The sequence below is a fragment of the Carcharhinus amblyrhynchos genome, chromosome 8 (assembly GCF_965287045.1).
Source record: "Carcharhinus amblyrhynchos chromosome 8, sCarAmb.v2.hapA, whole genome shotgun sequence".
Lineage (NCBI taxonomy): Eukaryota > Metazoa > Chordata > Chondrichthyes > Carcharhiniformes > Carcharhinidae > Carcharhinus > Carcharhinus amblyrhynchos.
In genome coordinates, this window is record NC_137331.1 from 62,217,817 (window position 1) to 62,243,276 (window position 25,460).

At 41.6% G+C, this 25,460-nt stretch overlaps 1 protein-coding gene across 8 annotated transcripts in view; it reads left to right on the forward strand.

Annotated features, from left to right (window-relative positions):
• The window catches only part of unm_hu7910 (un-named hu7910), a 209,986-nt gene that overhangs the window by 144,929 nt on the left and 39,597 nt on the right, over positions 1–25,460 (forward strand). For all 8 annotated transcript variants that reach the window (XM_080194173.1, XM_080194174.1, XM_080194175.1 and 5 more), the window contains 3 exons: positions 17,413–17,504; positions 21,980–22,066; positions 22,924–23,074. In XM_080194173.1, coding sequence (XP_080050299.1) covers positions 17,413–17,504; positions 21,980–22,066; positions 22,924–23,074 — 330 coding nt within the window. The remainder of the gene's footprint in view (positions 1–17,412; positions 17,505–21,979; positions 22,067–22,923; positions 23,075–25,460) is intronic.

Genomic DNA, 25,460 nt, shown 5'->3' on the forward strand with positions numbered 1-25,460 from the left:
TAGAGTTATTTTGAGGAGGTAACAAGGAAGTTAGATAAAGGAGAACCAGTGAATGTGATTTATTTCCAGAACACCTTTGATAAGATATGCTGCGTAGGAGATTGTTAAATAAGTTAAGTGCCTATGGTGTAAAGGTTAAGATCCTGACATGGATAGAGGAATGGTTGACTGGCAGAAGGCAGGGAATGGGGATAAAGGGGTATTTTTCAGGATGGCAGCCAGTGACTAGTGGTGTGCCTCAGGAACCACAGCTTTTTACAACATAATGACCTTATCCTCCTTGCTTTTATGTGACTCCAGACCTACAACAATCTGGTTAACTCTTAACTGCCCTCTGATACTGTTTAACAAACCACTCAGTTCAAGGGCAATTAGGGATGGGCAACAAATGCAGGACTAGCCAGCAACAACCACATTTCATGAAAGAATAAAGAATATCCTTTACAAGTTAGTACTGGAACTGGAACACAGATAGTATAAAGCTTTACAAGGTAGTTAGGCAATATCTTTTCCCAAAGGTAGGGGAATCTAAAACTAGAGGGCATAGGTTTAAACTGAGAGAGGAGAGATACAAAAGTGTCCAGAGGGGCAATTTTTTCACACACAGGGTGGTGAATGTCTGGAATAAGATGCCAGAGATAGTAGAAGAGGCGGGTATAATTTTGTCTTTTAAAAAGCATTTAGATAGTTACATGGGTACCATGGATATAAAGGAATGTGAGCCAAGTGCGGGCAATTGGGATTAGTTTAGGGGTTTAAAAACAAAAGGGCGGCACGGACAGTTGGGCCAAAGGGCTTGTTTCCATGCTGTAAACCTCTATGACTGTACATTAACAATTTGGAAGAAGGAACTGAAGGCACTGTTGCTAAGTTTACAGCTGATACAAAGATATGTAGAGGGACAGGTAGTATTGAGGAAGCGGGGGACTGCAGAAGGACTTGGACAGATTAGGAGAGTGGGCAAAGAAGTGGCAGACGGAATACGATACGGAAAAGTGCGAGGTTGTGCACTTTGGGAGGAATGGAAGCAGAAACTGGGAAAAAGCTAAGGAAATCAGAAACACAAAGGGACATGGGAGTCATTGTTCAAGACTCTCAAGGTTAGCATGCAGGTTCAGTTGGTAGTTAGGAAGGCTAATGTAATGTTAGCACTTGTTGTCGAGAAGGCTAGAATACAAGAGCAGAGGTGTACTTCTGAGGCTGTATAAGGCACTGGTCAGAGCAAATTTGGGCCCCATAGCCAAGGAAGGATGTGCTGGCCTTGGAAAGATCCAGAGGAGGTTCACATGAATGATCCCTGGAATACAGAGCTTGTCATATGAGGAATGGTTGAAGACTCTGGGTCTGTACTCATTGGAGTTTAGAAAGATGGGGGGGATCTTACTGAAACTTACAGGATACTGAGAGACCTGGATAGAGTGGATGTGGGCAAGATGTTTCCACTACTGGAAAAATTAGAACCAGTGGGCACAATCTCAGGCTGAAGGGATGATCGTTTAAAACAGAGATGAGGAGGAATTTCTTCAGCCAGAGAGTGGTGAATCTGTGGAACTCTACCCCAGAAGGCTGTGGAGGCCTGGTCATTGAGTGTATTTAAGACAGAGATAGGTTCTTGATTAATAAGGAGTCAGGAGTTATGGGAAAAGGCAGGAAAATGGGGATGAGAAAAATATCGGCCATGATTGAATGGCAGAGCCGACCCGATGGACCGAGTGGCCTAATTCTGCTTCTACATCTTATGGTCTTATGTGGAAGATAACTGAGTTGGGGTATTCTATATGATGTGCTAGAGTTCTCCAGTAAAGATGAGTAGGTGGTAATGATTACTGTTATGGACTTTACAATGTTAGAGAACCACTTCAATTGGAAGTTACATTTGTGCCACACAAATGCCAGGCAATGACCATCTGCAAAAAAAAGTTGTTATTTCCTCTTCACAGTCAATTGTATTACCATTGCTGAATCTTCAGCTATCAACCTCCTGAGAATTGACCAGAACCTTTAACTGGAAAATCGCTTAAATTCTATGGCTACAAGAGCAGGACAGAAGCTAGTAATTCTGCAATGAATGATTCATCTGATTTCCCCAAAGCTGTTCTCCAAGTTACAAGTCTGGAATGTGATCAAATGACCTGCACTTTTCTGGATAAATGCAGCTCCAACAACACACAAGAAACTCAACATAGTCTAGGACAAAGCAATCCATTTGTAACTCCATTCACCAGTTAACCATTCACCCCTCCATCAGTGGCACAGTGGCAGCATTGTGTAACAAATGTGTTGCAGCAAATGTCAAACGTTGTTCCAGCAGTACCTTCCAAGCCCACAACATCTATCACAAGGGCAGCAGGTAAATGGGGATACCACCAAGTTCCCTCCAAGTCTCTCTCCATCCTGCTTGGAACTATATCTTTGGCCTTGGAGGGAGTGCAGAGGAGGTTTACTAGGCTGATACCGGAGTTGAGGGGGTTGAGCTATGAGGAGAGGCTGAATAAACTAGGCTTGTACTCGTTAGAGTTTAGAAGAATGAGGGGAGATCTCATTGAGACGTATAAGATGATGAATGGGATGGATAGGATAGAGGTGGAAAGACTCTTCCCGCTCAAAAAAGACAGTAGGACTAGGGGGCACAGCCTCAAGATAAAGGGGGGGCGGTTCAGAACGGAGTTGAGGAGGAACTTCTTCACTCAAAGGGTGGTGAATCTCTGGAATTCTCTGCCCGTTGAAGTGGTGGAGGCTGCCTCGCTAAATATTTTTAAGAAGCGGGTTGATGGGTTTTTGATAAGAGAAGGGATTAAGGGTTATGGGGAGAGGGCGGGAAAGTGGAACTGAGCCACGACAGATCAGCCATGATCTTATTGAATGGCGGGGCAGGCTCGAAGGGCCAGATGGCCTACTTCTGCTCCTATTTCTTATGTTCTTATGTTCTTATGTTCTTCACTGTCACTGGGTCAAAATTATGTAATTGCTGATCTCACCACTTTGTCAAGGGAAGTTAGGGATGCATACTGAATGCTGACTTTCCCAACAATGTCCTAGTCCCATGAATGAATAAAAATAAATAAAATTTGTGACTAGTAAGCTTCAATTGCTGCTGAATTGCCAGTAGTAAAAAAGGATAGTTCTTCAGAACTAATCTTAACATTGCTAGAAATAAAATTATGGATCATTTTTGCGAGTGGGGTCAAAGACTTGTACAGACCAGCAACGTAACCTTAGCTTGCCAACAACCAGACATACCATCAGCCCATCAACAGCCATGTTGAAGACAATGGATCTAGAGATAAGTGATACTACCTGGAATCATTTAGATTTGTTACTTGCAGTATTGCTTGCCAGATGTATCTAATATAGCTCCTCTTTCACCTTCAACCTATCCCCTCTAGTTTTAGACTCCACTACCATTGGGAAAAGATATTGACTATCTACCTTATCTATGTCCATCATTGTTTTATATTTTATTTTATAGACCTCTATAAGTTTACCCCTCAATCCCCTACACTCTGGGGGTAAAAAGCTCCAGCCCATCCAACCTCCTTATAACTCAAACCATCAAGTCCCGATAGCATCCTAGTAAATCTTTTCTTTCTCTTTCTAGTTTAATAATATCCTTTCTATAATAGGGTGACTAGAACTGAATACAGTATTCCAAATGTGGTCTTACCAATGTCTTGTATAACTTCACCAAGATGTCCCAATTCCTGTATCCAGTGTTCTGACCAATGAAACCAAGCATGCAAAATGCTGCCTTCACCATCCTGTCCACTTGTGATTCCACTTTCAAAGGACTATGAACTTTTACCCCTAGATCTTTGTTCTATAACTCTCCCAACCCCCTACCATTTAACTGTAGTCCTGCCCTGGTTCGACCTACCAAAATGCATCACCTCACTTTTATCTAAATTAAACTCCATCTGCCATTCATCAGCCCACCAGCCCAATTGATCCAATCCCATTGCAATTCTAGATAACTTTCTTCACTGTTCACCATGCCACCAACCTTGATGTCTTCTGCAAACCTACTAACTATGCCTCCTAAATTCTCGTCCAAATCATTAATATAAATGACAAATAGCAATGAACTCAGTACTGATCCCTGAGGCACAATGCTGGTCACAGGCCTCCAGTTTGAAAAACAATCCTCTACAACCGTCCTCTGTCTTCTGTCATCAAGCTAATTTAGTATCCAGTTGACTACCTCATCCTGGATCCCATGAGATTTGACTTTTGCAACAACCTACTATGTGGTACTTTGTCAAAGGTCTTGCGAAAGTCCATGCAGGTGACGTCAACTGCACTGTCCTCATCTACCTCCTTGGTTACCCCTTCAAAAAACTTAATCAAGTTCATGAGACATTATCTTCCATTCACGAAGCCATGCTGACTGTCACTAATCAGTCTTTGCTTCTCAATGCCTGTAGATCCTGTCCCTTAAAATATCTTCCAATAACTTACCCATTACAGACTGTAGCCTCACTGGCCTGTAGTTCTCAGGCTTTTGCATACGCCCCTCCTTAAGTAAAGGCACAACATTTGCCACCCTCCAATCTTCAGACACCTCACCTGTGGCTGTCAATGATTCAAATACCTCTGCTAGGGGACCCACAGTTTCCTCCCTAGCCTTCCACAACGTCCTGGGATACACTTATCAGGTCCCGGGGATTTTTCTACTTTTATGCACTTTAAGACTTCCAGCACCTCTTTCTCAGTAATAGTTGCCTAGCTTCCTTATTTTTAAGCCATATGCAAATATTTGTTATGATTGCCCTATTTCCAAATTAATGTATGGAGTAGATTTGCAAGATTATCTTGAATTCACTAGTTGTGAACATGTAAAACCTGATAAGATCCCCCTTTATTGCTGCTTTCTGTTCCTTATGTTGTCTCCACACCATACTTGGATTGGGATTGCTGTTTCCTATGTCATTTGTTTCCCTGTATGTTGCATGTTTTTCCCTGAAATTCATTGATTTCTTGGTTAATGCCCGCATGCATAACAGACCAGACACCAATGAACCCATTGACAAATGTTGGTCCAAGTTTGTGATATAAATTGTAACTTGTTGCTTTTTGCTTTTTTGAGTTACAATCTATACACTTGTGGAGCTGTGGGCATTTTCCTCTTAATGCATACATAGTCTCTTCCTCTTAATTCAAATTAAGCAACTTTAAATTATTTTTTGATTCAAATTAGAATTGAATTCAAACCCACTGGTGAATTTGAATTCCCACTGCAAGTAGATCCTGACCAGTGAAATCTCATGCCTAATTCAAATTCCACTGAATCTAATTGCATGGTGGCTTTTGAAATGGCTATTTCACAACGTAGAGAAAGGATCGATTTCAAGTTCATTCATATTTTCCAGAAAGACCAGATTGAAAAGCCCAGGAAAGTTAGGTGTTCTGACCCTCTTGACCCCAATCGAATTTGAATGTTAATGCTTGAGTGGTTACTACTACTCGAGGAGGCAGTCCAAACAAGTGGATGCAGTAAGTAAATGAATAAAACCATACCAGCCCCCACCATAACCATACCATACAATTATGTGCAGTCGATCAAATGGTTGGCAACTAAGCCAGATATCCTGATGGAAGTTTTCCCAGAACTATATACATGAATGTAGGCAAGAAGGCAAATGTATTGCAGACAATCATGAATGTTTTGCAGAATGATTGACCCTTAACATTGTGCAGCTTGTGCTTTGCTCACATTTTAGTCGCATGAAGTTCAAGAGATATGTTAAAGTTCTATGAATTCTTTGTGTTTCTGATATGTTTTGCTGCACTGTTTCATTAAAATTGCTTGATTTCAATTATTGGATAGTTCAAACGTTCATTTGAGGAAAAATGATTTTAAATTACTTGGCATACATTTATAAAATATATTCCTATTTTAGTTTGATTTATTATTATCACAAAAGTATTGTTTCTTGCATGCTATACAGGCGTGCTATACTATTCATGGAGAAGGAAAGAATGCAGAATGTAATGTTACGGTCACAGCTAGGGTGTAGAGACAGATCAACTTAATTTGAGGTAGATTCATTCAAATGTCTGATGGCAGTGGGGAAGAAGCTGTTCTTGAGTCAACTGCTACGTGACCTCAGACTTTTGTATCTTTTTCCCAACACAAGAAGGTGGAAGAAAGAATGTCCGGGGTGCGTGGGTCCTTAATTATGCAGGCTGCTTTTCCAAGACTGTGGAAAGTGTAGACAGAGAGTCAATGGATGGGAGGCTGGTTTGTATGGACTGGGCATCATTCACGACCCTTTGTAATTTCTTGCCATTGTGGGCAGAACAGGAGCTATACCAAGATGTGATGCAACCAGAAATAATGCTTTCTATGGTGCATCTATAAAAGTTGGTGAGAGTCGTAACAGACATGCCAAATTTCCTTAGTCTTCTAAGAAAGTAGAGGCATTGCTGGGCTTTCTTAACTGTAGTGTCGGCATGGGAGGACCAGGACAGGTTGTTGGTGATGTGGTCACCTAAAAACTTGAAGTTACATTTTGTGATTTCAAATCGCAAAAGTTGTGTTTAAATGCTTCCTAAAATTTAATACGTCAATTCAGTATAATTACATTTTGAATGTTTAAATAGACCTGTTCATTTTTGGAGTAAGGTGCATGACTAATGTCTGATTACTTGCAAGAAGATCATCAGATATTTTCACTACTTAGGATTTGCCAGCTATCAGCTCACAAATCAGTCAGTTTCATTGTGCTTTTAAATCTCAGCTCGTGAGAGCTCATCTGTCGGTATTGTGTTGTAAAATTCATTACTTATATAAAAAAAAATTTATTGAAGCATTTTCAGTGTAATAGAATTTCAGATGATGAACTTTAAGGATTACAAAAACATTGAGAAGACAATATGCAAAAGGACCACTGCTGACTTTAGATTTTGATCTGAATATCCTCTGGTACGGAACGCAGAAACTCCCTTCCCAACAGCGCTGTGGCTATGCCTATACCATATGGATTGCAGCGATTTCAGAAGGCAGCCTATTACCTGAAGCGCGATTAAGGATGGGAATAAATGTTGGCCAGCCAGCAACGCCCATGTCCCACGAATGAATAAAGTAAATAAATGCTAACCTAGCCAGTGACACCCATATCCTGTGAACAAATTAAAACAAAAGCATAAATGTTTCATTCCTTTTTATTCATTCACAGGATATAGACATCATTAGCAAAAGCCAGCATTTATTTCCCATTGTCCTTGAAGGCCACCTTTTTGGCAGCTAAGCAACTTGTTGGACTAGAAGGGAATTAAGAATCAACCTTTGTGGAGCATGCTGTGTTGACAATGTTGAATGCCTGAGTCTGATCCATGAGTGTAAGGTAAAGAGATATTTATCCTGTCCCTTGCAATATTCCTGTTGCTGGTATATGGAGAAGATCATACCCACAGCAGATCTACTGTTAGAGCTGCCAACACCAAAGCCAAACAGTGCATTTGGGCATACGTGGTTTGTAAATAGATGGAATCTTTTAAGTATGATCCAAACAAAGCACTCCCCTGTGATGCTAAGGAGTGAGATGCTATTGTAGTTGTTGCAGTCTCCTCTGTAGTCTTTGTTTTTGTATAGTGTGACGATTTTAATGACTGCTAAAGAAGGCAACCTACTTTCCAGCAGAGGTCATAAAAGTGCAGTAATAGATGAGGCTTTATGTGCTTGAGCAGTTCAACCCCATCCTTGCCTATGCCTTCTAGTCATTTGGAGGCCCTCCAGAGCTCAAGTCGTGAGAGTTCTTTATCTACGACGCATCTACGACAAAAAGTTACCGTGGAGCTGTTCCCATGAGTTTGATCTCAGTGGAATGCCAAAAAAGGAAAAAAACCAGCATATTTATGGGGAAAATACTCCCTGTGTATAACAGACTCTGAAACATAAATGGAAGCTGTGTGTAAATTTAAAGCTCGAGAGACTGTAAAATAGCTAATGGGAAAAATGTTCAATTGTTCATATAGAAAATAAGTATTACATTTGATTGTGCTATGCTTATTTTGTGGAAACTTAATGGCCTAGATCTTGTCATCTCCGGATAGCCCTGAGGGTGCAATGGGGGACCCCGGTAATGTCCCATTGCAAGGATTCCATGAGAATTGCCCAAGAAGTTACAACAGTTCCCCTGTATCCGGGATGCTCCGGAATAAGTCTCCAGTTCTGAGTTAGAGTCGAAAACTTTGGAGGGCTCTGACTCACTCACCAGAATTGTTACCCAGGAAATGTTGGACAGGAAAATAAAGTATCTCGCTCCTCAGTAACGATACAGCTGAACTCCTTAACTCCCAATCTCACGACCATGTCACGCTGCTGGCACGTTTCCATTTACCATCTTGTGATATTATAATGTGGTGTGATTTTCCCCGCAAACCCTGCACAATGAGGAAAGATTCCCAGAATGCTTCGAACGAAGCCCAGTTTGGAAATCCGGGTGAGAAATGCAGATTGATTGCCACCCCTCAGAAGATTAGATCTGGTGCTCACTGTGGGTACCCTAACACAGAATGTCCCACTCCTCACTGATTTTCCTTCTATTTACAAATGCAACAATTAACAAAAATGAATTTGTTTGTCCCTCCACTTTGTTTCTTTTAGTTGAAATGATCTTGAAATTTCTACTGGGATTGTTTTTTGTTTGAAATCAAGGAAATCTTTGTAATCCAACCTCAGATTGCAGTTTCCTCATGAATATCTGAGTTGTAATTTCTCAAATATGGTTTCTCTTTATAAGCTGTTTAATTACTAAAACGGGTGCTCAGAAAAATAATATATTTCATTCTATTTGAAGTATTTTAATTAAAGAAAGTTGCATACAATTCAGCCTGATTGTAGACAAATCAGTTTGTTTGCTAATGGTTGTTGGAGTTTTACTGAAGTATTTGAGAGTCCAGCACTGCAAGAGTTAAGCACTTGTACAATTTTAGCTGTTAATTACACACCCTTGATACGAGCCCAAACTAATTTAGTGTCACCAAATTAAGCTTTTATTTGCATAAAGCTTTGATTTGCAGAGTTGGTTAATTTTCATGTCAAAATAAATGAAAGTTACAGCACATGCAGATGTGGTACGACACCACTGTGATTTAAGAAGTAACTCCAGCGTACGTCTGTTTAATTACTGGAGAGAAATTAATCTGAATCAGCCATCCAGGGGGATTTTTGCTCATCATCTGGTAAATGATTCATGTGTCCAAGAGACTCATGATGCGCAGGGTTTTGTCTACAAATCCTATCATCACAACCATGACAGTGAGTGCAATAATTATAAGTAGGAACTTCATTTCTTCTAGAATCAACCATATGAATAAATTATTCCATATGTAAATGTTAATACTGACTGTTCTGTATCACTTTAACTAAGAGTCTAATAAATTTTTAACTTTGGCAAGTTTTAAATTTGCTAAATTTTAGTTTGACTTGAGTTTTGTTTCTGATAAATTTGACTGGTGGTCCAATAAATAGAGGCATGGCCGAGCACCTGAGTCCTGTTGGATGTATATCCAGTTCCACATGGGAACTTGTGGACTCTTGTTGTATCCTGGACAATTTCATGTGCGCGACAACCAGAGCTTAAGATTCTGGAGCTTGAGCTACAACTGTCAGTGTATCTGCGAAGCTGAGAGCTACATGGATAACATATTTCTTCCAGTTGTCACTTCACAGCAGTCAGAGGAGGAATGTGTGATGATTGGGCAGTCAAAGAGGACCAGGCAAGGTAGTACAGAAGTACCCTGAATACACCATACTCTCTAACCAATATTCAGTTCTGAACATTGAAGGCCATGATTTCACTGAGCGAATACAACTGCAGCCATGGCCAAGTGATGGAGGAAGGTCAGGAAAGTGATAGGAGACTCTATAGTTAGGGGAACAGCTAGGTGTTTCTGCCGATGTACCTGGAGGGCTTCAGTAGCCTCCAGTCCAAACGGTGAGGTCATCATTTCTGGTCCCTGTTGGTGGAGACCAGATGTGATTTTTGCTAGTAAGGATCTTGACCGGTAAGGGTGTAAGTACAAGTGAGTCCAGATGATAGCGTCTGGGGCTCACTAATGACAGCTAAGTATGTCAAATATTTAAATTGTCTTTGCGCTTTTTCTGGACACAAAACCAATTTCGCTGGCAAATCAATGCTAGTAAAGTTGCAAGAGGTGAAAAACCAGGCATGATGCTGATTTTTCACACCTCACCCTATCTTACAGGCTTATCTTGCCGATCAACCAGTGGGACAAGTTGGTAAGTTGGCGGCCTTGGAGTGTGCAGAATTCTTTAAATGCATTCAGGAGAACTTTTTTTTTAAGCTGTACGTGGCAACCCTAAAAAGAGAGGAGGCAATTTTATGAATTGAAGTTGGATAGGCTGAAGGGATATCAGTGAGAGACCATTTCAGTGGTTAGTGATCATAGTTCAGTTAGATTTTAAACTACTTTGGAAAAGGATAAGGTTAGACCAAACGTAAAAGATTTAAAGTAGGGGAAAACCAGTTTTATTAAGTTGAGATGTGATTTGGCATTCAAGGGGAGAAAAGAGACTTCAGTACAAATAAATGCCTACAAAGGAAAATAATTGGTTTCCCAAATCTAGATGCCAGTGCTCGTTCTCTCTCTCTCTCTCTCTCTCTCTCTCTCTCTCTGTCTATCCCCCCGCCCCTCAGATTATAAGCATGTGGAGTAGGTTTAGGCATGCAAAAATATTGGCAAGTAAAATGAAGGCAACAAAAGATGCTTTAAAAGTACATAAGAGTTGGAGGAAAACTGAGGAAAGAGAAGGGCTGAGAAGAGACTCTCAATCCCATGCTAGAAACCACATATATTCACACACCGGAGACAAAAGGAACATGTCCATGCATTGCATCTTTTTTCAACTAAACACAAGCTTGGAGAGCAAGTATTCCAAAGGGCAATGTCTTACCCAGTCAACCTGCCCAGTTTATATTTGAATAAAGCTGGGCAGTTAACCTTGGACAATGCAACATGGAACAGTCATGCTTCCCTCAGTCACAGTCCATTTGCCAACCAACCAGCACTCTGTTCACGTGCAGTATAAGTTGTTGTCCCCTGTTACTTTTGGAAATTCCTTGCAAGCTATCCTAATGAGTGCAAGACAAAAAATTATTTTTTAAAGAAACGACTGTTACCCATATCACTACTCTACACTATTGCCATTAATTTTGTCTTTTAACTTCCCAAGCCTCTCCTCACAAGAACTTTCCTCTCTCAACTAATTTGTCTAACCCTCTATAAAGCCATTGTTATTCAACTCACCAGAACTGTCCCAATGTGACTCAGTTTAAGACTGTTCCAATGGTGCAGCTCCCATTTGCCCCAGCATTGGTGCTATTGTCCCATGTATCAAAACCCACATACTCCCTGTCTTTCAGCCTCTCATTCAACTGTGGGATCTGTTCTAGGACCCTTGCTGTTTGTCATTTTCATAAATGACCTGGATGAGGAAGTGGAGGGATTTAACGTGATTTAACTTGTGCTAATTTGCTTGAAGCTCAGGTAATAATCCAGAGATTATTCTAGAGATTACTCCTCTAGGATCTAGAGGAATATACGGGTTGTAGGAAGGAGGCTAAAAAGGAAATTAGGAGAGCCAGAAGGGGTCATGAGAAGGCCTTGGCGGGTAAGATTAAGGAGAACCCCAAGGCGTTCTACAAATATGGGATTTAATAGGATTGAGGGTTATAGGTAGGCCTGGTAGGTGGGGATATGATCAGTGCAACTTGTGGGCTGAAGGGCCTGTTTGTGCTGTAGTGTTCTATGTTCTAATATGTGAAGAGTAAAAGGATGAGATGTGAAGGAATAGGACCTATAAAAGGTGAAGGGGGAAAAGTCTGTGCGGAACCAGTGGAAATGGCAGAGGTGCTTAATGAATACGTTGCCTCGGTATTCACGGTGGAAAATGATCTGGGTGGTTGTACTGCAGGTTTGCGGCGGACTGAAAAGATTGAGTATGTGTATGTTAAGAAAGAGGATGTGTTGGAACTTTTAAATTGCATCAAGATAGAAAAGTCGCCGGGATCGGATGGGATGTACCCCAGGTTACTGTTGGAGGTGAGGGAAGAGATTGCGGAGCCTCTAGCGATATCTTTGCATCGTTGATAGAGACAGGAGAGGTTCCAGAGGATTGCGGATGTGGTTCCTGTTTTCAAGAAAGGGAATAGGGATAGCCCAGGAAATTACTGACCGGTGAGTCTGACCTCAGTGGTTGGTAAGTTGATGGAGAGGATACTGAGGGACAGGATTTATGAACATTTAGAGAAGTTTAGTATGATCAAAAGTAGGCAGATAATGCCTTACGAGCCTAGTTGAGTTCTTTGAAAATGTGACTAAACACATTGACGAAGGAAGAGCGGTGAATGTGGTTTATGTGGACTTCAGCAAGGTGTTTGATAAGATCCCCCATGCAAGACTCCTTGAGAAAGTGAGAGGGCATGGGATCCAAGGGGCTGTTGCCTTGTGGATCCTGAACTGGCTTGCCTGCAGAAGGCAGAGAGGGGTTGTGGATGGGTCTTTTTCTGCATGGAGGCCAATCACCAGTGGAGTGCCCCAGGGATCTGTTCTAGGACCCTTGCTGTTTGTCATTTTCATAAATGACCTGGATGAGGAAGTGGAGGGATGGGTTGGTAAGTTTGCCGACGACACGAAGGTTGGCGGTGTTGTGGATAGTCTGGAGGGATGTCAGAAGTTGCAGCGAGACATAGATAAGATGCAAGACTGGGCCGAGAAGCGGCAGATGGACTTCAACACAAATAAATGTGTAGTGGTCCATTTTGGCAGGTCCAATGGGATGAAGGAGTTTAATATCAAGGGTAGGGCTCTTAGCAGTGTAGAGGATCAGAAGGACATTGGGGCCCGGGTCCATAGAACTCTTAAATCGGCCTCACAGGTGGAGGATGTGGTCAAGAAGGCGTATGGTGTACTAGCCTTCGTTAATCGAGGGATTGAGTTTAGGAATCGGGAGATAATGCTGCAACTTTATAAGACCCTTGTCAGACCCCACTTGGATGTGGGGTCTGATAAGGGTCTTAAAAGGACGTGGAAGCTATTGAAAGGGTGCAGAGGAGATTTACAAGGATGTTGCCTAGATTGGGTGGCATGCCTTATGAGGATAGGTTGAGGGAGCTAGGTCTTTTCTTCCTGGAGAGACGAAGGATGAGAGGCGACCTGATAGAGGTTTGTAAGATGTTGAGAGGTATAGATAGGGTGAATTCTCAGAGGCTATTTCCCAGGGCTGAAATGGTTGCTATGAGAGGACACAGGTTTAAGGTGCTGGGGAGTAGGTACAGAGGAGATGTCAGGGGTAAGTTTTTCACTCAGAGGGTGGTGAGTGAGTGGAATCAGCTGCTGTCAGTGGTGGTGGAGGCAAACTCGCTGGGGTCTTTTAAGAGACTTCTGGATGAGTACATGGGATTTAATGGGACTGAGGGTTATAGATAGGCCTGGTAGGTAGGAATATGATTGGCGCAACTTGTGGGCCGAAGGGCCTGTTTGTGCTGTAGTGTTCTGTTATTTGTGATTTTGCTTCTTAATTTAGCTCCCAGCACTCATTTAATAGAACCTCTTTCCTAGACACACTTGCATGGATAACAACAACTCGATTTTTCTCCTCCTGCTCTTTGAACAGCCAGTGCAACATTGAGAATATTCACCCATCATTCTAAACTGCTCCAGCAGAGGAAACAGTTTCTTTCAACTGCAAATTCTTTACTGATCTCACTCCTTAATACTGTACACTGAAGTAACTACAAGCCAATTTGGTCCACCCTGTCTTCATCATAGAGTCATAGATGTTTACAGCCACGACAGATCAGCCATGATCTTATTGAATGGCGGGGCAGGCTCGAAGGGCTAGTTGGCCTACTCCTGCTCCTATTTCTTATGTTCTTATGAAACAAGCCCTTCGGCCCAACTTGTCCATGCTGCCCTTTTTTTTAAACTCCTAAGCTAATCCCAGTTGCCTGCATTTGGCCGATATCCCTCAATACCCATCGTAACCATGTAACTATCTAACTGCTTTTTTAAAAGATAAAATTGTACCCGCCTCTACTACTACCTCTGGCAGCTTGTTCCAGACATTCACCACCCTGTGTGTGGAAAAAATTGCGCCTCACTTTTATATCTCTCCCCTCTCACCATAAACCTATGCTGTCTAGTTTTAGATTCTCCTACCTTTGGGAAAAGATACTGACATTCTACCTCGTCTATGCCCCTCATTATTTTATAGACCTCTATAAGGTCAGCCCTCAGCCCCATATGCTCCAGAGATAAAAAGTCCCAGTCTATTCAGCCTCTCCTTTATAATTCAATCCATCAAATCCCAGTAGCATCCTAGTAAATTTTTTCTGCACTCTTTCTAGTTTAATAATACCCTCCCTACAATAGGGTGACCAGAATTGCACACAGTATTCCAAGTGTGTCCTTACCAATGTCTGACGTCCCAACTCCTGTACTCAGTGTTCTGACCGATGAAACCAAGTATGCCGAATGCCTTCTTCACCAGTCTGTCCACCTGTGACTCCACCTTCAAGGAGCTATGAACATGTACCCCTAGAGCTCTTTGTTCTGTAACTCTCTCTGACGCCCTATCATTGAACCAGGGCAGGACTTACTCAGTTAATCTACCAAAATGCATTACCTCGCATTTGTCTAAATTAAACTCGATCTGCCATTCATCAACCCACTGGTCAATTGATCAAGATCCCGCTGCAATTGGAGATAACCTTCCTCATTCTCCACCATGCCACCAATCTTGGTGTCATCTGCAAACTTACTAACCATGTCCCTGATATTCTTGTCCAAATCATTAATATAAATGACAAATAACAGTGGGCCCAACACTGATCCCTGAGGCACACCACTGGTCACAGGCCTCCAGTTTGAAAAATGACTCTCTACAACCACCCTCTGGCTTCTTTCAAGAAGTCAATTTTGTATCCATTTAGAGACCGCAGCCTGGATCCTGTGAGATTTAACTTTATGCAACAACCTGCCATGTAGTACCTTATCAAAGACTTTCCAAAATCCATGTAGACAACATCAACTGCACTGCCCTCATCTACCTTCTTGGTTACCCCTTCAAAAAACTCAATTAAATTTGTGAGACATGATTTTCCACTCTCAAATTCATGTTGACTGTCCCTAATCAGTTCTTATGCATCTAAATGCCTGTAGATCCGGTCTCTCAAATGGATCTCACCCATGTCTTGTGGATCCACACATAGATTACCTTGTTGATCTTTAAGAAGCCTTACTCTCTCCCTTGTTACTCTTTTGCCTTTTATGTATTTGTAGAAGCTCTTTGGATTCTCCTTTGCCTTATCTGCCAAAACAATTTTGTGTCCCCTTTTTGCCCTCCTGATTTCTCTCTTAACTCTACTCCTACAGCCTCTATACTCTTCAAGAGATTCACTTGATCCCAGATGCCTATGCACGTCATGTGCCTCTTCCTTCTTCTTGACCAGGATCTCAATATCCCAAGTCATCCAGGGTTCCTGACTTCTGCCAGCCTTGCCCTTCACTCTAAAAGGAATGTGTTTACCTGGAACCCTGGTTAACACACTTTTGAAAGCATGCCACTTACCAGACATCCCTTTTCCTTCCCACAGATTCCCCCAATTAACTTTTGAAAGTTCCTGCCTGAAATCATCAAAATTGGCCCTGCCCCAATTTAGAATATTAACTTTTGGGACAGACCTATCATTCTCCATAGCTGTCTTAAAACTAATAGAATTATGGTCACTGGTCCCAAAGTGATCCCTCACTAACACTTCTGTCACCTGCCCTTACTTATTTCCCAAGAGGAGGTCAACTTTTGCCCCCTTTCTAGTCTGGCCATCCACATACTGAATGAGAAATTCCTCCTGAATACACTCAACAAATTTCTCTCCATCTCTAATACTATGGCTGTCCCATTCAATGTTGGGAAAACTAAAATCTCTATTACCACCCTATTCTTCTTGGAGCTATCTGTAATCTCCTTACATATTTGCTCCTCAATTTCCCACTGACTATTTGGGGGCTAATAATGCAACCCTATCAAAGTGGTTTCCCCCTTAACTCTTTTAGACTGGTATATGAATCTGTACTGCTTCCCCCCTAGATCAGTGGGAGATTCAATCATATACGTCAGTAGAGCACCCAAAGAATATTTTGTGCATTCTTTCATACTGGGTGGTACTTGGAAGCTGGAGTCTGGGCATGATACTCATGGGAGTACGGTATTACAAAAATCATGAAAGAGAGTACCAAACGCAAGAGCCCATACTCTTATCATGGGCTGAGTCCATTCATCCATCACCCTGTCATAACTAACTACATTGACTTCTGATACCTTATGGCTTCAAATTTAAATTTTTAATTATTTGTTTAAATCCCATTGTTGTCTTCCCTTCTTTGTCCTTGTTATCTTTTCCACTATTGTCATCCTTGTACACATCTTGTCTGCCCCCAGCCACTTGTGCAACCCATCTCTTCACATCGCTGTTGGAATCCATTCCTTCAGTCATCTAGACCCTACTGTCTGCAATTCCTCTTCAGCCCATGCCTTCATTAGCTCAAAAAAGACAGTAGGACTAGGGGGCACAGCCTCAAGATAAAGGGGAGGCGGTTTAGAACGGAGTTGAGGAGGAACTTCTTCACTCAAAGGGTGGTGAATCTCTGGAATTCTCTGCCCGTTGAAGTGGTGGAGGCTGCCTCACTAAATATTTTTAAGACGCGGGTTGATGGGTTTTTGATAGGAGAGGGGATTAAGGGTTATGGGGAGAGGGCGGGAAAGTGGAACTGAGCCACGACAGATCAGCCATGATCTTATTGAATGGCGGGGCAGGCTCGAAGGGCTAGATGGCCTACTCCTGCTCCTATTTTCTTGTTTTTCTTGTGTTCATTAGCTTTCCTAATGTATTCTCTGGGGATTTTTTTTTTTGTCTCCTTTACACCTTAAGACATTTCTGGGTTAATAGTGCTGTGTATGGTGGCTATGCTCAACATCCTGATCTTTGTAGTTTACTACTATATACACTCTTAGAATTATTTTAATTGATTTTCAGTTATTTTCCTTGAGTAATCTGAACAATTCTGGCTTCTAGCCCTCCTCCAACCTTTACTCCATTGGGGAATTTGTATGTATATCCCAAATTCAGTCTGCAATTCAGAGGTTATAGGTTCAAGCCCTACTCCAGAGATTTGGACAGATAATCCAAGCTGATACTTCTGCCAGTGCGGCACTCTCTTGGGCATCTCTGGAGGTTCACTCGATCCCATGCACAAATTTCAGCTGGAAATCAGGAAGTTGCCCATGGAAATTGGAAGCCCTGTTTTTGACAAAGGAGTTATTATTAGAGAGGTGTGACAGTCATTTGCTTTTTGAATTTATATATATGCTAACTTTTTTTGGATTAGGTCCAGCAAAGAAAAAGAAACCAAAGCTCCTGAACAAGTTTGATAAAACCATTAAAGCAGAACTGGATGCTGCTGAAAAGCTGCGTAAAAAGGTGGGCTATAAATTTTGTTACATTATCCCCAATCTACTAGCTACGGTACTGCTTTGGCTGATGTGTAATTAATATCTTAGCAATACCAGTTGATAGCACTGGAAAGTACAATAATCATTTTTAAGTGCATGATGCTGTAGGAATTTATTTGCATGCAATAGTTTTATCAGTGAAGATGCAACACTTGGGATTTGTATTCAATTACTATTTGTGTAACTAAACCAATATGCTTAGATTTTTTTTATTACCAATGTGGGAAAGAATCAGAAACCATACAAATAATGCCTTAACCAGGCACCAGAATAATACCCAAACGAGTTGGATACCAGTCAAACTTGATTTGATTTATCATTGTCACGTGCGTAAGTGTGCAGTGAAAAGTATTGTTTCTTGCGCGCTGTGTAAAGCATACCATTCATAGGGGAAAAAAAAGAGAGTGCAGAATGTATTGTTATAGTCATAGCTAGGGTGTCAAGGAAGATACTGAATTAAAACATTGTTAGAGAGTTTAAAAGGTTAGAATGAAGTTTTAGGAGCATAGAACGAGAGTAAAAGATAGAATTAGAAGGTATGCTGGGCACAACTTGTAAGAAGTCACCTCGCTCCAGTGCCATCTTGGAAGAGATTTATTTCACCAGGATTTATGAGAAATCTCCAAAGGTTCAAATTGATTCTGCAAATTTCAGCCTTTAAAGTAGAAGAGCACAGGATTTCCCTTCTTTCACTGCTCTAGGAAAGTACTATCTTTTATTCTTGTTCTGCACACTGAATCAGTGCCACTGTATGTGAATGTAGTACAATGCATGATGTGGTACTATTTGTCCAGTACTAAATGACATTCAATTTTAAAATCTACCCCTGATGGACCGACCATAGGACTGAAAAATCGCAGCATCAGACATGAAAGCCTTTTGTTTTTGTTCTAATGTTAAATGCTCCGGTGTATAATCAAAATCACTTTATCTTTCCTATTATGAATCTAAGCTTCTGTTACCTCTGGACTGTTCCAGTTCCAATTGATTGTTAATCCCTATCCCAAATATGGGTAGGTGGCATCTTTTTGTTTATTCTGTTAGCATTCAATAGATTATGTCTTGAAATGTAATTTTGATAAGGATTGATCCAGAAAATCCTGACCATCTTGACAAGTTGGAGAACATTCATTAATTTAGCAATAAAGTGGTTTTCCCGATTCATTGACATGTTGACATTTTTGTGAATGATTGGAGGAAAATGCAGTTTCAGCTACCACCTTACCTGACTCAACTGTAGTTATCCATTTGCATTGTCTATCTCCTGGACAGACTTCAGAGCAGATAATAGAAGTTCACCAGATCGGGTGATGTCTAAGCAATTTGTGCCTGTGTTAGAGATGGATGTCAGGCAGAGCATCAGTAAATTTGCACTCTGCTGACACCACCTCTCCACTTTGAGTAGTGATTTTATAGAAGTACACACATTGTCCAGTGATATGGAAAGCTGCATTCAGAATATTACTTCACAGTATGTTATGAAACTGAGACAGATTAAAACCAGTAAAAAGTCAAGTTAGGTTCGATATCAAAAAATTCTTTAGTGATCAACATATAAATGGTTATGAATCCATTTCATGAGCCAATCGGATGATACTGAGTATTGTAAGATGATTCCAGATAAAATTAAGATGGATTGAATGGCCTTTCTAATCTAATGATCTTGGGATAACACAATTTAGTAGCTCAAGTTTGAGTAATGAAACTTATTTAAACTTTTCTTGAAATAACAGTTGTCGTTTTATTGTGGAAATTACAAATTTGTTCAAAATAAATGCAGGCAGATCAGTAATGGAAAAAATGTAAATCTGGTGTGCAAGCTACTGCAATTGGGAAGGAAAAATAAGTAACAATTTGTGAATGGTGTTGAAATAACTAGGAATGAAGTGGAAAGAGCCCCAGCAATCTTAATGTGGTCAATGCTCAGCATGTCCCACTGAACACAGAGTAGCAATTAACAAAGCCAATAGAATGTTACTTTACATAATTAAAACAGGAGGATATAAGTCAGAGCTGATAATGATGATACTATATAGTGCCCAAGTATGGCACTCAGATCTGGTTCATGAGACAAAAAGGAGATATTCAAAATCAGGAGACACTGCAGACAGGAGCCATTAGGTTGATTAATGATGATGATGAAAACAGCAACACTCTGTATAGAAAATGCTGAAAGCTGGAAGATGAAAGGTTAACCAGGAGAATATTGAAGAAAGCCGGAGAGCTGCAACAATTGATGTGTTGAAGATGTGGCAGAGATGTAAGTAGATGTTCTTATGATGCAGAGCATGGGGCCGGAAGCTCCACTCGGCCAAAAAGGACAACAGAGTTCGAAGGTGGAATTCTCCCAAAAAAATTCTAAGTGTGGAATTCGTGTAAAAACTGGAGTAATTCCGGCTGATTTTTTCAGCAGGAGCTTCAAAATGAATCTTCTGCACTCTACAGAGGGCAGTAGTGAGATTCATTTGAAAAATCAGTGGGTGGGGCCTATTCCTGCTGGAGAGGGTGGCAGCATAGTGCTGGGCAGGCCACTGCATGTGTGCTGATGTGTCAGCATCAAGATTGGTGCCTGCACAGTAGCCTCACACAGCCAGCCTCCTGATAACTGGCCAGCACAGCAACCCCCCAACTCACTCCCCCATCGCTGGCCCTGCCAACAAAACCCCCCCCCCCTTCCCCCGCCACCCGATTGCTGGCTGCTCGGACATATCCAGGCCAGCCTCGGACCCACCCCACCTCCCAGCAGTCATGTTCTCCTGACCAGTCCCCTACCCCGCAACTCTGATGGCCAGCCCCAATCGATGGCGTCCATCTCTGTCACCAAGCCCAAATGTAGAATGACAAAGGGAGCCCCCTCCCCTGCCCCTGACCGATTGTCCCTCAGAGGCCCTGCCCGACACCCAGAGGGCAGTGCCATGGTAGCCCCTGGGCAGTGCCACTTTGCCCCTTGGGCACTGGGGCCAGGCTGGCACTGCCAAGCTAGCAATGCCCAGTGGCTGTGAGAATTACCCACCTAACCTGTTTGATTCAGTCTGACAAAACTGATGAGAGTAAAGGAGAGAATTAGTGATAACGATCTGAAGTTTGTGATGGTGGCTTTGATCTTGTCAATGATTTGCTGTTTTTTATTGTTTTTGTCACACAGGCATTATACTTCAAGCTCAGTGCTGAAGAGAAGGAGCTATTCACAAAGCCTAGATAATGAGGGAAAACATTAAAGGAAGATAACTGTTTAGTATGAATGGAGTCAAGGAAGAAAGTGGTTGGTCCCATGGACAAATTGAGCTTTGAGTGTGTGGAGAAATGAGAGAGACTGGCTGAGGTCCTGGGTAGTGGCCTTGGAGGGTAAAGCTTCAGAGGCAGTTGTAAAAATGAAATTCTTGAGCTCTTTGTGTTTGTTGATGAGGTTGGAAGAGATTTCAGAGAAGGTTAAAGGGGATGGTGGGTGTAGTGGAGAAGAGAAGCCTGAAATTATCCTTGTACTTCAGGATGATCCTGAATTGGGAAACAGTTTTTGAAGAGGATGGTAGGGTCTGGTGGAACTTTGTGTACTCGAGCAGATCCGATGATGGATGTCTTAGCAATTTGTGCCAGTGTTAGAAGTGTATGTCGAGAGGAACATCTGGTAAATTTGTACTCTTTAGTCTAGAAAGGAGAATTGATCTTGTTGAAGTACACACAATAACCAATAATATGGAAAAGTTAAAATCAGAACATTACTTCACAGTAAACATAGGAACAAGGATCTAGAGTGGGTCAGTTGGCTCTTAAGCCTGCTGTGCTATTCAATATGACTATGGCTGATCCTCCATCTCAAACCATATTCCTGCTTTTCCCCCATACCCCTTGATGCCATTAAAATTTTTAAAAATGATCTAGCTCTTTCCTGAATATATTTCAGTGACTTGTCTCCACAGCCTTCTGTGGTAGAGAATTCCACAGTTCACTATGAAGACATTTTTCCTCATCGCAGTGGTAAGTGACCTACCCAGCCTCCTGAGATTGTGTCCCCAGTTCTAGATTCCTCAACCAGGGAAAGCATCCTCCCTGTATCTCGCCTGTCCAGCCCTGTTAGAATTTGATACGTTTCAATCACATTCTCCTCGTATATTGTGAAACTGGTACAAAGGGAACCAGGTTAAAACTAGTAAAAAGTCAAGTCAAGCCTGATATCAGGAAATTCTTTGGGAATCAAACATGTGAAATGGATTCCTAAAATCATTTCTGAACAAATTGGATGATACAATGAGGACCTGAAATTGATTCCAGATATATGAATTCAGATGGGCTGAATGACCTGCTTGTAATTATTTAGAGGTAATGAGGTTTAACAGCTCAAGTTTGAATTATGGGGCAATTGTTCTGAAATAACAGTTGTAGGTTTTGTTGTGCAATTTACAAACATTCCTATGTATTAACACAAAACTTACTCTCCCCCATTAGGGCAAACCTGAAGAAGCACTCCAGGCGTTTAATGAACTTCTCAGAAGCTATCCTCAAAGCCCTCGAGCTAAATATGGAAAAGCCCAGGTAAGTACAATTAATACTGTGGCTATTGACATTCAAAGACTCTTTGAATGTTGAAAAATAGAGTATAGAGTTGAAAAATGAGTTTGAAGCTCCTTTCCCTTTGCCATAGCATGGTTGTGTTTTCCAGTTTTTTTCCTGCCCCCTTATGTACTTGACCGTCAGATATGATTTCATGGTTCATGAGCACATCTTCCTTTGATACATCTACCAAGTAGCCTGCTCCTTTTGTGAGCCTAGACAATGAATGCTGTCAAGCAAGTAGATTGTGGGGAGCATCATCATAATCAATGTTGTCTTTAACCAATGTCTTACATATGTGCAGTTTCCAGCAAAAGAATCAGGAGAAGGCACTGTTTCTTTTCATAGCAATCTAACTTGATTGAATATAAATAGTAGTTGGTGAAAAGTCTTGCAGGGAGAAACCTCTCAGTCTGCACAGTTACAAAGAATCATGATTATGTTTGACATCTTTGAGTTATTTCTATACCATTTTGTCAGTTATCTGAAGCCATATCATTGTGGGGAGCTGGAGAAGGCAGCACGTTGGTGGACAACCTCCTATAGAAACAAACAATGGAGAATGGTATATTTTTTAAAGAAAGTCATGAAAATGGAACAGGAAAGAATGGCTTTCGTGTACTTGACATTAACTTGCCTACTAAGAAATGAAAGTCACAATCTATCAAAATATTTTAGGCTTAAAGATTTCATTCATCTCATATTATTCTGTCTCTCATCAAGGGCTGCTATCCAACCACAGAAAATTAGCAGCATGAACACAGTACTATTTTGTGATAAGTTTGTATTCAACTGAATACTGTGTTGTAGATTTTAATACTTTATACAATTACATCTAGTCAGAGGATGATTTGGCAGAGAAGATGCGAAGCAATGAGATACTTCAGAGAGCAATCAATACCTATGGAGAAGTGGCTGACATGCCAAACCCAACTGCAGACCTGGTGAAACTGGCAATAAAACGACAGGCAAACAGACAGCAGTTTTTAGGTAAGGAATGGCTTGCAAATTTTGCGCAGCTTCTTGACAGTTGGAATAGCTAATTTGAGTCAGTACCTCCATGAAGTTCAACCTTTTCACTCTGAAATTAAAAAGTTAAATTAACAGTTTCATAATTATCTTTACCTAGGTCAGTTAAAATTTTAAAAAATCAGTAAAGATCAAAAATAAAAAATGGAAAGTAGGGAGAGAAGCTAACAGGAACAAAAAAAAGGCAGGGTTTGTATAATTCATTCAGTACGTAGAGAAATTTAAGAATAAAGATGTTATACTTGCTGTTGTTACAGGACAATGATATTTGCACATACACACAAAATATTAATTTGAAAAAATTGAGGTCACAGATTGATCGAAAGACTAATTGTTGGCAGAGGCATCACAACTAAACTTCATTCTTCAATACAAGGACGCAGGGATATGAAATATCATCGGGGCAATTCTCCCAAAAATATTCAAAGCGTCAAATTCATCTGAAAACTGGAGTGAATCTCCCACACTCTGTGCATCACAAAGAGCCCTAGTGTGAATCATGCTGAAAGCTGGAGGCAGGGCCTATACCCATTGGAGAGGTCAGCAGCATAGCATTGAGCGGGCCACTGCACATGCACTGATCTGTCAGTGCCAAGATAGATGTACGCGCAGTGGCCCCTGTCTGCCGGCCTCCAGATTGCTGGCCAGCTCTATAACCCCTGAATTGCTGGTCTTACTAGGAGCCCAGATTGCCACTGCCAAGGTGGCAAAGTTCAGATGGCAACCTCTGGCAACCAATCCTCTGGGAGGCCTCTATTGCCCTTCCCTTCACTCCAGTGGGGTCAGGCTGCCAGCTCCCCACAAGTGGGGAGTTACTAGAAACCCCTCTGAAGCATTCCCCGTGGGGGGGCCGGAGAAGCTATCGAGCCTGGAGATTTTAGCCTGCTATTATAATTAGGCACTGCATACATTAGGAGCTGACAGCACTGGAAATCCGGAGCTGGGAAATACACTCAGACCCAGACGCCCAGCATGAGTCGTGCAAATCGGCTACCATTACATCTCCCGGCCTGTTGCGCTAAAAAGTAATGCAGCGGGAAGGGATAATCACATCCCCATGTATTTTGACCTTGGGAGTGGAGTATGGAAAACAGTTCAGAGAAACAACAGTAATAATTCTTTTCAAAATAAATTGAAACAACAAGATCAAGGCAAGCGAAGGTGACAGTGAGTTCAAGACCATGCCTATACACTAAGAACAGAATCATCTTCTATACACATTTAGAACAGAATAGTCTTCTGTACACATTTAAAACAGAATAGTCTCATTAGCGATAAACAACATGGTTTTGTACGAGGGAGGGCATGCCTCATAAATTTAGTTGAGTTATTTGAGGAGATGACAAAAATGATTGACGAGGGGAGGGCCATGAATGCCATCTACATGGATTTTAGTAAAGCATTTGATAAGGTCCCTCATGGCAGGCTGGTGCAAAAGGTTAAATCTCACGGGATCAAAGGTAAACTAGCTAGATGGGCACAGAACTGGCTTGGCCATAGAAAGAAGTCTCACAACACCAGGTTAAAGTCCAACCAGTTTATTTGATAGTAATCCCACTAGATTTCAGAAATGGTGTTCCTTCGTCTGATATGTGGAAGGTTCCACACGCCTGACGAAGGAACGCCATTCCCGAAAGCTACTGGAATTACTATCAAATAAACTGGTTGGACTTTAACCTGGTGTTGTAAGACTTCTTACTGTGTTTACCCCAGTCCAACGCTGGCATCTCTACATCTTGGCCATAGAAGACAGAGGGTAATAGTGGAGGAGTCTTTTTCTGATTGGAGGCCTGTGATTAGTGGTGTTCTGCAGGGATCTCTGGGACCTCTGTTGTTTGTGATATATATATAAATGATTTGGAAGAAGATGTAGCCTGATTAGTAAGTTTGCAGACGACACAAAGATTGCTGGAATTGCGGATAGTGATGAACGCGTCAGAGAACACAGCAGGATATAGATAGGCTGGAAAATTGGGCAGAGAAATGGCAGATGGAATTCAATCCTGATAAATGCGAAGTGATGCACTTTGGTAGATCTAATGCAGGGGGGAGCTATACAATAAATGGCAGAACCATCAGGAGTATAGACACAAAGGGATCTGGGTGAGCAAGTCCACAGATCCTTAAAGGTGGCAACACAAGTGGAAAAGGTGGTGAAGAAGGTATATGGCATGTTCGCCTTTATTGGACGGGGCATAGAGTATAAAAGTTGGCATATGATGTTGCAGTTATATAGAACTTTGGTCAGGCCACATTTGGAATACTGTGTCCAGTCTGGTCGCCACACTACCAGAAGGACGTGGAGCCTTTGGAGAGAGTGCAGAAAAGGTTTACCACGATGTTGCCT